This window comes from Mirounga leonina, unplaced genomic scaffold (genome assembly GCF_011800145.1).
Source record: "Mirounga leonina isolate KUSES-001 unplaced genomic scaffold, KU_Mleo_1.0 Mir_114, whole genome shotgun sequence".
Classification (NCBI taxonomy): domain Eukaryota; kingdom Metazoa; phylum Chordata; class Mammalia; order Carnivora; family Phocidae; genus Mirounga; species Mirounga leonina.
The window spans coordinates 22,329,361-22,345,363 of NW_023270265.1; the positions used below are offsets into that span (position 1 = coordinate 22,329,361).

Consider the following 16,003-nt stretch of genomic DNA (forward strand, 5'->3'; position numbering starts at 1 on the left):
GAGTCAAAAAAGAGACTTGATTAGATGTAAAGCCTTAGCCAGATGAGATTGCCAGAGGATTCATCTAAATATGCCAACTCTTTGCATTCGCTGGGAGGTTGAGAAATGAATTTCTAGTTCAGAAGTGCACAGACACCGCACGTATTCTGTGTTCTGCAGAGCTCATGTTAGTTAAGTATCTGGAGACCCAAAGTCGTGCTTTGCTCCCACCCTCTACGTAGAGCAGGCCTGCTCCCCTCAGCCAAACCAGGACCACCTCTTCTTTCAGGCAGAGCGTGATGCTCACCTGGGTCCACCTTCTCTTTCCCAGACCCCAAATAAGGTCTCTACTGCTCACTCCCTTTTCAGTAGCAGCTGCCCACACGCTCTAAGTGCTGAAATGTTTGATCTCAGGCTCAGTGCTCTGCAGAGGGCAAAGCTGGGCTTCTGGTGACCAGATGAAGCTGGGATGGGAAAATCTGGCTTCTGAAAACTGCCTCATGAATAACAGGAGAAAACTGTTTTCTTGTGGAGTACGGAACTAGGCACACACCTGGGCACCTGAAAAATCACAGCAAATGACCATCCCGCCCCTACAGAGTCCTTGCCATGTGCCCATGCCGTGCCAAGCATTCATGTTACCACTTAGGATGGAGATATTAATGTTCCCAGGAGGAAACTGAAGCTCCCAGAACCTAAGTAACTTGCCCAAAGTCACTTGTTTAGTAAGTGGCAGAGCAGACAAACACAGGTATGTTATCCAGAGTCTTCTATGATGGAGGGGATAGAACTCAAAACTCAACCAAATTCAAACTAGCTTAAGCAAAAAAGGAAAACAATGGAGTCCAGCCTACCAGTCCAGTTCAGGCACTGATGGAGCCAGGCGGGCAAAGTCTCTATATATCCCCTGGCTCCCTTTCCTCTGTGCTGGATACTTCTATGTGGAAAGAGGAGGACAGTTTGTTTCTCCTAATAACTGCAGTAAAAATTCAGTTCTATTAGTGTGCCATTTGGCCAAGTTTAAATCATCGTATGCCCAGCCTTGAAGCAGTCACAGTAAGCAGGCAAACAGGGCACTCTGACTTATCAGAGCCGAGTCATGTGACTACCACTAAAAATAGTGCGGTAGGGGGGTGATCAGCATAACCTCCCCTGAATCACAGAGACTGGGATTACTTGCAAAACACAGGAGAGATGGTTCCACAACATTAGGGATATAGAGCAAATAACACCTATTATAATCTAGTCCTTGGCTGCCCACCTTTCTTTCCATACAAATACTTTTTTTTAGGAATTTATTGAGAACAAGAGAGAGAGAGCAAGAGAGCGCAGTGCATAAGCAGAGAGAGAGGCAGAGGGAGACGGAGAAGCAGGCTCCCCACTGAGCAGGAAGCCAGGATGTGGGGCTCGAGATCCCACGACCTGAGCTCAAGGCAGACACTTAACCAACTGAGCCACCCAGGGGCCCCCATATGAATACTTTTCTAAATGGCCCCATAACGTATGTATATACTGTATCACTGACATACTTTTGGCTGTAACAGAAAACCTAAACTCAAGTAAACTTGGCTTGAAGAACGTTTGTTGTCTTACATATCCCAGAGAGCTTTTTTCCCCCCTTGGTGGAGGAGGTGGGAGCTTCTGGATTGGCTGGTTCAACACTCTGTTGTCCAGAGTTGGTAGCTAGGAAAAGGGCAGGACCACAGGAGGGATTTCAGAATAAAAAGCCCCCTTCCTACGGGACAAACCAGTAAGTACTGAAGACTGCCTGGGTGGGGATACTTACAAGGCAATGGCTGCCTTCTGACCCTCCTTTGGGAATCTCTTCACTTGTGGTGGAAAAATAAAGAATGCCAACGGCCCTACAGTCCTCTGTAGAAAAGGACTAAACCTGAGGTTGCTACAGGGGAATGGCCTTGTGGGATGAGTGAGCTTTAGCTGTGTTTTCCAGCCCAAACCCCATTCCCGTCCCCTGCCCCAAGAAGGGTGGCTCCCATGGGATTCTACCACAATCAGCTGTCTGGGATGTAACACCTTCCTGTTTACCCACACGAACTTCTGCCCTGCACTGGTGTGTTCACTGCTCCACAGACTTGTTTCATCCCCACCTCTGGACTTCTGCCTGGGCCAGTCCCCTGCCCGAATGCTCGGCCCACTCCTTACTCCTGTGACTCATCGTGCTCAGGGCCCGGATCCAGGCCTGCCTCCTCAGCCGAGTCTTCCCCAAGGGCCCCGGCCTTCTTGGGTCACTTTCTATTTTCGACTCCAAGGGGTATTTGTTGTCTGCTTGGGAGCTGATTGTGGTATTTGCCATACAGCTTCCGGCAGGACTTTGTTTATTGCCTTTTCAGGCAAGCTATGCCAAAATTCCCCATTCTGAGGGCAGGGCGGGCAGGGTGGCTTGCCGGACCATGTAAGGCTCTGGATGAGAGGGAGAGTTGGGAGCCGGCCTGAGAACATGTTCCACACGACACCATGATTCTTGTGCTCATAAAACATCCTCAGAGGATAAGCAGCAGCATGTCAGTGAGCGCTTCTCTCTCTGCAAGGGCCCCCACGAGACGAGAAAGCTTTCAACTGCAGACTGTTGGGCACCAGGGCCCCTAAAACAGGAGTTGGATGGAGGGAGGGAGGGAGGGTCTTCCGAAGTGAACTAAGGATATCGGGACTGGGGCCACGGCCGTCCGAGTGGCGGCTCGCTCATGCTGTCCATACCTGCCGACCTCACTCCATCAACACGCTCTCGGTCCTTACGTTCCTGGGGCCCAATCTCCTGTTTTCCTCTCCTCTCGGTCTGGGTCCGTCCCGTGGGATCTGCCTGTGCTGCCTCCACGGACACACACGGCAGACAGATGCGCTCCCCAACCAGCATTCCGGGAAGAGCCAGTGTGTCAAAGCAGGTGTGCGGGCCACAGGGAGGGCGGAGGAAGAAGAGGGCCAGGGCGAGCGAGGGTGCAGACTTTAACCACGCACACAGGCTTTTCATAAGAACTTTATTTCTCAAAAAGGGGGAAGAATCCAAAGTATTAAAATAACCCTCTAATTTTTGTTTTGGAAGAAAAGGGTAGGATGACAAAATAATTTATATAAAAATTTCAAGCATAATTGCTGTAGATACTTCATCCTGGGACTCGCAGCTCCAGGTTCCAACTGCATCCCGGGTCATGCCGAATCTTCCGGGTCTGGAGAGGCACGAGCATCTGAAATGCTGCTTTATCTTTACCCACAATAAATATAAAAGGTCAACCTTCCCAGTGGGAATGATTCAGTCCATTTTTGTGACTGTTTCTGATGAGAATGCTAAAAAGAAGAGCTGCCCCTCTTCTAAATTCCAAACCTTTCCTTTTTGAAGATGAGTGTGAGCAAAAAGAGATGAAATGCGGAAAGACAGATTAGGTGTGATGGGCCCTAGTGCCAACCAAACGTCAGGGGAGACGTTACCTCACTGAGGTGATAAAAAGGTAAAAGCGTCCATGATTTTCCCGTTGGAAAAAGCTGCACCTTTCTGTTTCTATCATGAGGGGAACTGGACTGTGTGAAGCGAAGTCCCTAACTGCAGCAATTAAGCAAAGTCCCCATTCATAGCGATTATTTTCTAACAATGAAAGAGAAGCATGAATTGGAATATGCACATTAGCCAAGATTGGTGTAGCCAAATGGAGCCCAGAAGCATCTCGGTGCACTTTCCAACAGGCAGACCCTTCCAGAAGTGGGAGATGAGACCTGGCTCATCCCCTGAGATTCTTAAGACAAGTTTAACTGTGAAGACCTCTTGAATCTTTCCCTGCTCTTCTTGGAATGCTTTCAGTTGGTATTTCTCTGAGGCACAGGGAGGTTCTCGTGAAGGTATTTTAAACTTCCATGCTCTGAGAAATCTGAGACCACGTGGTCCTGCCCTCGCAGCAGCCACTTAGTGGTGAGCAGTCCCTCAAGTCCTACCGGTCCCCGTGCATGGATCCTCGATGTGCTGATGCCCACTTCGGCTCCTGAGAAAAAGCATGGATGAGGATGCGGGTTTTCCCAGCCCTGCTTCCTGTCCACCCACCAGACCCACAGCTCTTCCTTCTCCCCACGTGGCACCCTCTCATCCTGCCCACTCCTGCTCCATCCTCCCCAGATCAGCTTGGGTTCCACAGTCCCCGTCAATGTGTCCTCCGGTCGCTATGAATCATGACAAGCCCCCTTCTTCTAATGAAACACAATGTGTGGGCTCTCCTCTGCACTCTTATCCCAAATGCATTTTGATAATGCTAGGAGTGCTGGCTGATATCTGCTTAGTGTCTAGACTGTGTATCATAATTTGACATTCAGGCATTTTTTTGAGGTATACAACAATGTCTAGTATTGAGGTTCATCTCCTCAAATATTCTCTAAGTCCCAGAATGGAAGGGCTGGGACATGTTCTCAGTATCCTCCAGAATTCTTAGCACAGAGGCACTCACTAGACAGTTACTGAATACATGAAAAGGGGTCAGTTCATTTTCCTTCCCTCTTGCTCTAAGCTTAGACTTGGGGCATTAGGGGTTTTCCTGGGTCTGTCTGGATGTTCTGCATGGTATATAGTGGAGGCAGGGTTCCCTTGTCTGTCACAACTTTACTGAGCATATACTATGTAAGAGGCACCACACTGGGCCCTGGGGAGGCAGTGGTGAATAACCTATGCAAGGTCGTGTTTTCTTGGACCTCATACTTCTGTGGGCAAGGCAGTCAAGGAACAGTTCAGCAAATAATTTCATGTGGTAATGGGAGTGCAGGGAAGGGCGCTGGGACAGACTGCGTGGGTCGGGGGGACACCCCACTGGTAGAGTGGTTAGGGAGAGCCTCCCTGAGGAAGGGCCTTTCCTCTGAACCCTGAACAATGACAAGGATCCGGCCAGCGGAGGGGCAGGTGGAGAGACGCTGCAGGCAGAGACCAGCAGGGCAGAGGCCCAAGTGGGGCCATGCTGGGTAGTAGTGGTTGGCAAGGGGAGTGTGACCACCAGATTCTAATTCTGGTTTGATAGCATAGGGACCACATGACTTTGGGCACATGGCCAAACCATCTCCCGTGCTTCAGTTCATGTGGAAAATGAGGAAAAGAACAGAACCCATCACGTAGAACTAAGTGAGACAATGCATGTGATACACTTAGCACAGTGCTGGGAATATGTAAGTGCTCAATAAACACCATCTGTCACTGTTATTAATGCACTTCATAGGAATTTAACTCAGCCAGAGTTTGAGCATTTGCTCTGAGCACGTGATGCAAAGACAATGGAGTGGTCTTTTGCTCTTCCCCCATCCTGGACTTTTGGCTTGAAAGCTAGGTAACTCAGCCCTTAAAAGTACGCTGCTATTTCTTCTTCAACAACATGAAAGACAAAAATCAATGCAAGGGATGTGACAATTAAATCAAAACCCCAACATAACAAACAGGTAACCAACAGTAAAGAGTCTAATGACTAAGAATAACTGAGTAAAATTCTCTTTAACAACCTTTACTAATTCAGTGAGAACTATTCTCTGGGCAGATCTATTCAAAAGTTCAGAGTTTTAAAATGTCTTAAGTGGTTGAAAGAATTCTCAGATGTGTCGTAAATACCTATTGGTGCTCTTTATAATGGTACCCCTGAAAACGAGGGACTGTCTGAAAAATCTCCACACTGGGGAATAGAGATTTTCTTTCTTTCTTTCTTTTTTTTAAGATTTTACTTTTAAGTAAGCTCTACACCCAACATGGGGCTCAAACTGACAACCCTGAGATCAAGAGTTGTATGCTCCACCTGAGCTAGCCAGGTGCCCCTGGAGATTGTATTTCTAATGATGGAAGGGGAGAAGGGAGGTCTTTCTTTTTTTTAAGGGTGCTTTTCTGAAGCTTTTTATTTCAAAGGTGTGCTTTAGAAATAAACCTTGCACCTCTGGGCTTACCTGTTTGTTTTTGATGCTGCCTATTTAAGCCCAGCATACGTATTAAAACCTTCTTTTGTCCTGTCCTCATGGGGAATCCCTCCTCTCAGGCAACCTGGCTTTCTCTTTGAAGAAGTGAGTCTGCAACAGCTCCCGAGGGACCTCAGCACGCCCGCCTGTCACGACCTGTGCAGTAGACATGCTGTGCTCTGCCCATCCTGTAGTGGGAGCAACCCAGGCTCTGGCCCTGTGTAAGTGTGGGTCTGAGAGACAGCTGGGGGGCTTTGGGCAAATTACTTCACTTCTCTGAATCTCAAAGATCTATGGAAAAAAAACAACAAGCACCTACCTCCTTAATACACGAAATGCTTAGAGCAGAGGACTTCTCCCGGCCCAAGGTTGCTCTGAGGATTCTCTCTCATCAACTACCCTCCCACAACTCTTCTCTTTTATCTTAATCAAGCATGTAACTTCATGTGTCTCCTCCACCCTCACCATGCTCCTTGGACCACACAGTGATTCACAAAGGAACCTCTTTTTCTCCTGACCAGAATCTTTCTTACCCAGTCCGAAGCGGTAGCCATCAGAGAAGCGGGTGCTGGCGTTCCAGAACACACAGGCACTATCTACGTGCTGGAGAAAGAACTCTGCTGTTTTCTCTGCAGCATAAAGAGAAGACACTGAGTTAGGGCGACCCAGGGAAAATATCCGTCCTTCCAGTCACACACTGGTGGCTGACCAGGGCTGAGCCCAGGCCCCTGAAGAGCTTCCCTACATATTAAACATGCAGACTTGTGAAAAATCTGAAGAGGAAGAAGGCTAACCAGCTTCCTCAGTCCCTGTTATGGAAAGAGTAGTTGCCTGGGAAAGACTGGGTTGGAATCCAAATCTCCCCCTGTAGACATACCCTTGATGCTGCAATGGCCTGACTATACTATCTCTTTATAAGGCTCCAGAACCAGAATGCCTAAGTCTGAACTCCAATTCCATACCCACTAGCTAGGTGACCTTGGGCAGGTTTATGAACCTCTCTGTGCCTGAGCAAAATGGGGACTGACAATATTACCTAGCTCACAGGGTTGTGTGGAGGATAAAAGGACTTGACATCCATGAGCACTCACCCCAGAGCCTAGCACACGTAAGTGCTCAGTAAACGTTAGCTATTATTATTGGTGGTGTTGTGATTCCCCGATAAACCGTCTGCAGACCCCTTGAGGGGCCATGCTGGCTGCCTGTCCTGCTGGGCCTCCAGTGCCTGACAGCTCGGTGGTTTCTCAGTACATATCTGTGCGGTGAATAAATGTGTGTGGAGAGCTGCTTCTGCCCTCAACCTCCTGAGCCTGGGTTTCCTCAGCTGTAAATGGGTTTATTCCAATAGCCTGGAGGGACTGTTGTCCGGATTAAATGGTAATCCCTGTGGCACAGAGTGCGTCATCTCCAGAGTGTAGCTAACCATCTCTTCCCTGCCTCCTCCCCCGTGGCCGCAGTGACAGTACAATGAGGCAGCAGATGGGAGAGCACTCAGTGAACCCACAAACACAACCGATGCCAGGCATTACCATTAGCCCATTCGGACTATGTTTTCCTGCAGCCAGAGGGGCTGAGAGGAGCAGGACCCCATGGAGACCAGGGTGGAAAAGGGCAGGTGCCGTAGGCCTGAGGCACGTGCGCACTGACCATTTTCCGTGACGATGACATCTGTGTGCGAGCTGCCATACTTGTGGATGTGGTCGATGGCCTCCTGGACGCTGTCCACCACTTCAATGCACAATTCCAGGTCCCCATACTCCGTTCGGAGGGACTTCACTTCAGAGGGGCTGAAGGTCAGGTAGGAGGCGAACTTGGGGCCTGCGTGAATTTTCACCTGGAACAGAGGAAGTCGAGCGGTGACAATATAAACCCGGCAGCAGGAAGCCAGCTCGCACTTCTTCCTCTAGGACCAAACAGCCGGATGAGCCTGAAGGTGAGGAGCCTGTGGCTGCTGCAGCACGGACGATTAAACCAGCCCTGCCTTCCTTTCAGAAGCAGCCCACGACCCTCCAGGATGCTCCGCTTTTGAAAACGCCGACTGGCCACTTGCCGGCCAGGGGCCCTCAGTAAAACTTGAGCAGGGATTTAAGCAGGAAGCCTCTGAATGTTAAGAATGTGCAAGGCATTTAACAGGCTATCGACATAAGCCCTTGACTGCTGGCATCTTGCTGAAATGAACACCTGACTACATAAATCCCATCCCCTGCAGAGGGGACCCAGACATGCACTCACATGGAAAGGGGGAGATGGCGCATACATATTTCTACTCCCTTCCCTCCAGAGAAGTCCTAGGTGTGCTTCAGAGGAAAAGAGTATTTAGCTGGTAGCCACCTCAACTTCCAACTTTTGTCAGTCAGGCCCCACCTCGAGGCTCAGCTCAGCAAGAGACTCGGGGGCCAATCGTGCTCCTGGCTGGAGGAATTTAAGTTACAACAAGCAGTGTTTGTCCTGTTCTTGTTGTTCCCGAGGCCCTTTTACCTGGGACCCCGCTTCCTCCAGGCCTGGGGTCCAACCCTGCTCCTCAGGGACAGGAAACCCAGCCCTGAGCCCTGCTCTGGGCAAGTCACCCTGCTGATTTACTTCCTGCAACACAAAAGTGTTACATGAAGTACACATATTGACTGATTTTGATTTAAAGAATTTCAAGGCAGTCTTGATAATAACTAAGGATATCATGGGTTTGTCTGAATCAGGACTGGGAGGTTTACTCCTGGCTGCTAAAGGAAAATTTTCCTCCTGTCCAGTCCAGTCCAGTGTGGTGTTTGGCATACAGAGGTGGCCCATCAAATAGGCCAACAGTGTCAAGGAAGGCCCTAAACATGAGTGATCATGTGAGCGAACTCCATTTTAATTTGTGGGTGCATTTTCATTTTCAAAACAATCCTTTCAGGTTCTCATTGGGACCGTGCCCACCCATCTATAAGCTGAACTGAGCCTTCCTTTCCAGCTAAAGGATGAAAGCAAAAAGATACACACAGGATCAAAGCAACCAAGGCCAGCAGTCACTTTCTCTAAATGCTGTGCTTGTTTATGTAATTATGAAAGGGTGCCATGACATCAGATGTTAAAGTTTACAATGTGTTCTGCCAGAAAACTTAAGATTGTCCATTTTTGCCTGGAGAGCCTCTATTCTTTTGCAATTAGTAATTTAAGATGGAACATATATTTGTCTGAAACTTACCGGCACTGGTTTTTACAACCTCAACAAAATGGTAATAAAATAATCCAGAGAAAACATTATACAAACTGTTGACTCCCAAATATCATTGTATGAAGTACATTAATACTGGTAATTGAAGACACTGGTGGAGGGTTGGACACATATAAATCTGTTTGAAAACATTTCTGCACAATTTTTTCAAATCAAATCCAAACAGGAATGTGTGTTCAGAAACAAACTTTAAACTATGCTGCCTGAATAAGAGGTTCCCAGAAACAGGACTGCCACGTCTTATCTTTGACCTCTCTTAGCACTTACCACATTCTACTTTGTAATACAGCTGAGTATGTGACAAGGCAGGGATGTGTCTTACTCTCCGTGTACTTAGCACAAAACTCTGTGCACAGTAAATGCTCAAAAATACTGCTTCTTAAATTGCCTTAAATGGTATGGCACTTGCTCCTGGTCTAATCCCACAGGCTTCTAAATCTCAAAATGGAAGACAGGAAGTGACATAGGAGTCCTGGAACTTGTCATACCTGTTCCACTCTCAGCATGTCAATGATCTGGTCAAATAATGGAGTTCTCAGCAGATCTCGGTGGATTAACAGAGTCTCCAAAGCATTACAGGCAGCTGGATATTCACATTTAGAGTCTCGGACTGAAAGAAGGAAGACAAAGAACTGTTTCTAGTAACATGCTCCCGAGCCACACAGGATCTGATAAATATCTTGCCTGCACACAGCAGGGGCCCCATCTGGCTCACCCAGTCTGGTGACTTTATCGACGCTGGCCTCTGAATCCACATACATGTGGCAGATCCCCTCACTGTGCCCCATCACTGGGATTCCCTTAGCAGCTTTCTGGATATCTCTGACCAGCTGGGAAGAGCCACGTGGAATGATCAGATCTATCATTTTGTCTAGGCGACAAAGATCTTCCACTTCTTCTCTGGTATTCACCTGAAGAGGTACAGAATAAAAACAAAAATGACATCTGACCTCACAAAATACAAAGTAGCAGCACCCGCAAGTGCTACTGACCACTTCTACCCTGGGAAGAAACACTTGTGTCAGGACACTAGGGTGATGGCCTTTTTCCCTCCTCTTGATTTTTAATTTCACCCATATGGTCACGTTACTTACAAAAGAAATACAAATACATACGTACGAGAATTTTCATAGCAACTTTATTCTGTGTAGCCCCGAACCAGAAACAACCCAAAAGTTGGCCAACAGAAGAAAGGATGAAGTGTAGCATATACAAATAAATGGAATATCACATGGTTATAAAAAAGAGAAAACGACGGCTGGAGGTAAGTAACATCATGGATGACTTTCACAGACATAAAGATGAATAAAAAAAATACAACACAAAAGAGTGTGGGTGCCTGGGTGGCTCAGTCGGTTAAGCACCTACCTTCAGCTCAGGTCATGATCTCAGGGATCGAGGCCCTGCATCGGGCTCCCTGCTCAGCAGGAAACCTGCTTCTCCCTCTTCCTCTGCCCCTCCCCCCCTGCTGTCTATTTCTCTAATAAATAAATAATAAAAAAACCCCTAACAACACAAACGAGTGTATTTTGTATGATTCCATTTATATTGAAGTTCAAGAATAAGCTAAACAGATTGAATGTGAAAGAAGTAAAGAAGTGGCTATGAGGAAGCATACTGATTAGGAAGGGCACAGGGACCTTCTGGAGTGCTGCAAACGTTCTACAGCTGGATATGGCTGGTGGTTACGTATGTGTGTACGTGGATCCATGGAAAAAGTCATAGAGTTGTTCACAAAAGATCTGCATACTTTACTGTATGGATGTGATACAGCAGTAGGAAGAGGGCTGGAAGGAGACCTATCTAATTAAGCTAGGATGTGGTAGAGCTGGGATTTGAATCCCTAAAATCTGTGCCCTTTCCACCCCTAACGCTGCCATAAGAAAAAACCCAATTCTTGTCAGTGAGCATATAATGCAGTGGGTTTATACACACTGTCCCAGCAGCCAGCAGAATCCTGCCATGTTGGAGTAAGTGGGCCTCAATGCAAAAAGAGAAGGCTCTGGAGTTAGCTGAGGTTCAAATCTATACTCTACCACAGAGTGTGGGATTTTAGGTGAGTGACTTTTAGCACTGAGCCTGTTTTTCCCCTAATACTAATGGTATCTTCCCGCTATGGTTGTTTTGAGGACTGAATGAGGCAATAGATGGAAGCTGCCTTGCCTACAGCAGGTGCTCAGTAACCTCTGGCTATTATGGTCTAGTTTAATGACTCCACTTGCTGGTTGAGGAGGGTGAGACGATTGAGCACAATAACAATAGTGATAATAGCATGACCTCATACTCACATGCTGCATAATGGCTTCATGTGTTTCATCCGCCTTGCCCTAAATCACTCTGCCAGTGAGCAGAGCCCTGACCTCATACTCTAGATGGGTATGCCCCAAGAATGAAGAGCCAACAGGCATTCTTGTAAATCACAGTGCCAGGACACAGCTGTATGCGAGCGGCCTTCCCAAGCCAGTGAAGGCCCACCTGGGCAAAGGAAGCCTCTGGCATCATCCAATGTCAGCAGGTGCACAGGACCTGCCGCTCTCCCAGTCAAGCTTGCTTGTACAAGTGGCTTGGACTTAGGTGACCTAAGCTTTGCTTCAAACACCCGAACGCCTGACCTGGCATTCTGGGTCTGATGTGGCTCATTCCCAAGGACCTACCAGCTGTATGGCCTCTTTGACTCCATGGATTGACAGGGCCTCTTGGGCCAAAAGGTGAAGAATCCGATTGCTGTGTGTGGCCTCCTTCCCTCCTTTGAGTAGCAAGCCGTTACCACTTGCAATAGCCAAGGCTGCCACCTGCAGATCAAAGAGGGGAGCAGTTAGCCAAAGGGAAAAAGCAATCACTGGAACAGTTAACACTCACTGAGCACGCCTCCTATGCCAAGCACTGTGCTCATCACTTATAAGGCCTAATCCGTTTAATCCTCCAACACTCCAGTGAATTAAATACTTGTTTCATCCCCTGCTTTGCAGATAAGGACACTGACGCCCAGAGAAGTTGGTGACTCCCCAAAGACACAGAGCTTATAACTGGCAGGGCTAGAAGCCTTGACTCCAGAGCCAAAGCACCCGATCTCAGGAACTAAACTGTACGGCTTGCTCAGCACCATTAGCAAAGTAACCTAAGTGGCCGGTGTCACATGGCCCTGTCCCCACTCTGGCCATGGTGGAGGACAGGCAGCTCGGCTGCCTCTGGCTGAAGCTGGGTGGCATCTCCAACTGTGAAATGTACACCTACTCTGGCCCTGTAACTGTTCTGAGAGTTCTAAATGCCTGGTGCTGAGAACCTGGAGAAGACCAGAGCTCCTGCCAGCCCCCAGACAAGCTGTGGCAGAGACTGCTGGGAAAGGAGCACAAACAGGGCGCATAAGATGAGCATGGGAGTCTGACACGCCCTAAAACCAGCTTGTTCATCAAGGACTCTCATACCACCGAGATACTCCAGTGAAAAGCAGGCCACCCAGGAGGAGGGTTAGCTATCCTCTTAGAGCAAAGAGCTAATGACTTGATCATCCAAGGCCTGAAGCTTCACTTTCTGAATGTTTTTGGGATGAAGAAAAATCTTCCCATTTTTATAATGTAATAAAAGAAACTACTAAAAACCTTGCCTGAACATGTTAATCTCGATTAGTTCTTAATCCTTTTTTGTTCTTGTTGCTCATGGACCCCTTATAAAATTAATGTAAACCTTCTCTATTTCAATGCACTAGCACACCAGGCTGCATACAACTTTTAGAATACATGGATTCTGTGATGCCATCCAGAGATAAGATCCCAGGGGAGGAACCTCAGCTGTAGTTGGCTAAAGAAGAATCTTTCTCCATGTGAAGTATCAGCTGGTATGGATGAAAAGGAGCAGAGGAATGTCATGGACCCATTCCTACTAGCAGATTAGGGTTCTACAGTTTCCACTGGCGTATCTCTGCAAACAGGAGTGTGGGCAATGGGGGCAGTGTGCCAGCACCAGGCAGGGCTTGAGGACAGACCCCGATGGTATGGAGTCCTTGATGAACAAGCTGGTTTTAGGTTACGTCAGGGAGTACTCACCAGAAAGCATGTCAGACTCCCATGCTCACCCTGTGCCCTACAGTAAAGAGGTGCTGGTTTTTTGTCTGTTGTTTTTAAGTAGAACTTTGGAGACTCTGAGGCTAGTGCAAAGAAAGAGCTGTATCATCCTGCTGGTCAGTATGGTGGGAAAACGGTCCCAGATTTCTGGAAGAGGGGGTAACCAACGGGGCAACCCTCTAATGCCACCTTGTAAATCAAGGCATGGCTGCTTCGAAAAATCTTTTAACACATGGTTTCTCAATATCAGACCGTGATAGGTCAAATTCCTTAAAGAGGGCTGCATTCTAGTTCCCATGAACTACTGAAAGTTCTTTTTCCTGATTTACCTACAGGAGACCACCTGTGACACTAACGATAAAGGGCCTTTTTCACATGGGCAAAACCGGCTACTAGATGAATTACCTTGCAGGAAGTTAGAAGTGGTCAGAGAACAAAGTGCCCCAGTGAGCTAAGACATGGAAAAGTGCTCCTGCATTGTGCTATGTAAGTTTCATCTGGGCTCCAGTCCCAGCTCCACTCTTTACAAGTGATAGGAATAGTAACTTCTATAAGCTTCAGTTTCTTCAACTGTAAAATGTACATATGAATACCTACTTTGGAATCACTGGAAGAATCAGTAACATAAATGACTTTAAGAACAACCTGAAAAGTCTCAAAGATTATCTTTGGGGGAGGAAAAAAGGTAAGACTTTCTCACCAAAAAAAGAGAAAAAAGGAAACTTTCTTTGGGAGACTTATGTCGAATCCTGAAAACATACTCTTCTCCTACCCCAATGGCAGGCACATACCTGGGGCAGACAGTCAGGACGGGACTCAAAGATGACCAGCAGGACTCCAATCGGGACAGTCACTTGTTCTAGTTCCAAGTTTTTGGCAATTCGGGTTCGGCGCAAAACACGCCCCACGCTATCCTGTGAGGAGGCTGCAATCTGTCGCAGACCGATAGCCAGGCTGTTCAATTTGGATGTGGAGAGGCTCAGGCGTTTCAGCAGAGGGGCTGCGAGTCTCCCTGAAGAGGTGTGAAGAACACAAGATAAAGGAGCAGCTCTGGGCAGGCTGCAGCTGCTTTACTAAACACGCGGCACTGTGTTAGGAACAGACATGAACTTAGGGGGTCTCGAGAAGACGACATGCCACTTATACAGCTTCTCTAGGGGGCTTTTGGTAGGGTAGCTCATCATGTAAAGGCACATACACCAATACCCATTGTGCCGGCAATTTCAGTTCCCGAAATCTGTCATGTGCACAAGCAAACTTGCACGTAATGAGGATACTTGTCACAGCATTTTTACAATAGAATCAAATTCAACTTAAAAATTTAGACAATGAGCTACAATGCAGTTATTACAAATAATAGATCTATACGTACTGATATGGAAAGCTGTCCAGGATATAGTTTGTGAAAAGGGCAAAACTACAAAAAAACATGCATGGTAAGATCCTGTTTATCAAATTTTGCATATATGCATGTGCACACGGAGATATCTGCTGATGATCTCTATCTTTCTGCACTATTTTAATTTTTTGTAATGACTGACTTATTTTTATAATCAGAAGCAATAAAGATGTTTTCTTTTGAAATAAAAACTTAAATAGAATTATTATAATTTCACATATGGCATATTCTTTAAATTTAAATACAACCATTCGCATGGTGTGATTCTCTCTACACACACACACACACATATTCCTAATACACATGCATACACACCAGGAAAATCACCTGGAAACACATACCACAAATCATTACTATCGTTAATGTTGAGATGAGATGATAAAAAATTTCCCCCCTTTTTTTTCCTTCCCTTTCTTTTTTATAGTCACATCCACCAAAGTAAAATAATAAAAAGTTTTCTACTTAGGAGGGAAGGAACCAATATTATGTTAAGAAAAAAAGTTGTATCATCATTTTACCAATTACATCAATCCATTTTCTTCACTTTTCCCTATGTGTTAACAAGTCTTAAACACAGTGTATTAAATGTTGCATTCCAATTTTCCATCTCACAATGCATGTATGTTTTCCATGTTGCCCAAACTGTTGTAATTACTGCTAAATACTCCACTGAGCTAACATAGCTTAATGCACTTAACCAAACCTATGTATTAAACACTGAGGTTTGCAGTCTTCAGGGTGATAAATAACCCTACTCCAAGAATCTTTGCATACAGAGCAGTCTTCTCTTCTTGAAATAGTTTCTTAGGATACATTTCCTGAAATGGACTTACCTAGTCAAAGGGGACCACCATGCTCATGTATACCCAGGACTTTGTTCTTAAGCCACTGTGTGTCCTTATGAATTTCCAGAGAGACATAACTGGGATCAAAAGTCAGAGGTCTGCCAACAACTAGCTGTCTGACCTTTAGCAAAAGCTTTAACCTTAGTGGATCTTAATTCTTTTACTTTTAAACAACTGGGTAAGATTATCATCAAAGATTTCTTCCATTTCTGAAAATCTATTTTATGACTTTCCAATACGGCAAAAATTCGGAAGACCAGATGTATACTCTGAAGGAAGTTCCAAAGCAATAGCTACAAAATATTTTAAGAAATCAAAGTAATGTTGATGAACCTTGCAAGGTTTCTTTGAAGGGAACACCACTAATCTGGATGTTTAATTTAAGGCACATTTATTTAAGAGAAGAGGAAATTCAAAACCCCATAAAATCATCCCCCAATTTTTAGGGTGGAGATACAGAGAATTAGGAAGGAGAGAAAGACTGAGGGCTGACTTGACTCTCTACATATTTAGCTATCTGCAATGTGAGTTCGGCCATATCACTCACTCTACCATCTGCACCTTAGGGCATTTGTGGATGGCATCTGTTGCT

The 16,003-nt window shown here is 46.4% G+C and overlaps 1 protein-coding gene across 3 annotated transcripts in view; it reads right to left on the reverse strand.

Moving 5' to 3' along the window:
- Positions 1–2,962: 2,962 nt before the first annotated feature.
- Positions 2,963–16,003, reverse strand: part of ALDH18A1 (aldehyde dehydrogenase 18 family member A1) — a 37,760-nt gene continuing 24,719 nt past the window's right edge. For all 3 annotated transcript variants that reach the window (XM_035025837.1, XM_035025821.1, XM_035025829.1), the window contains 7 exons: positions 13,959–14,179; positions 11,761–11,898; positions 9,822–10,017; positions 9,595–9,716; positions 7,543–7,729; positions 6,429–6,524; positions 2,963–3,965 (listed from right to left, as the gene is read on the reverse strand). In XM_035025837.1, the coding sequence (XP_034881728.1) occupies positions 3,784–3,965; positions 6,429–6,524; positions 7,543–7,729; positions 9,595–9,716; positions 9,822–10,017; positions 11,761–11,898; positions 13,959–14,179 (1,142 nt within the window). In that variant the 3' untranslated portion in view covers positions 2,963–3,783. The remainder of the gene's footprint in view (positions 3,966–6,428; positions 6,525–7,542; positions 7,730–9,594; positions 9,717–9,821; positions 10,018–11,760; positions 11,899–13,958; positions 14,180–16,003) is intronic.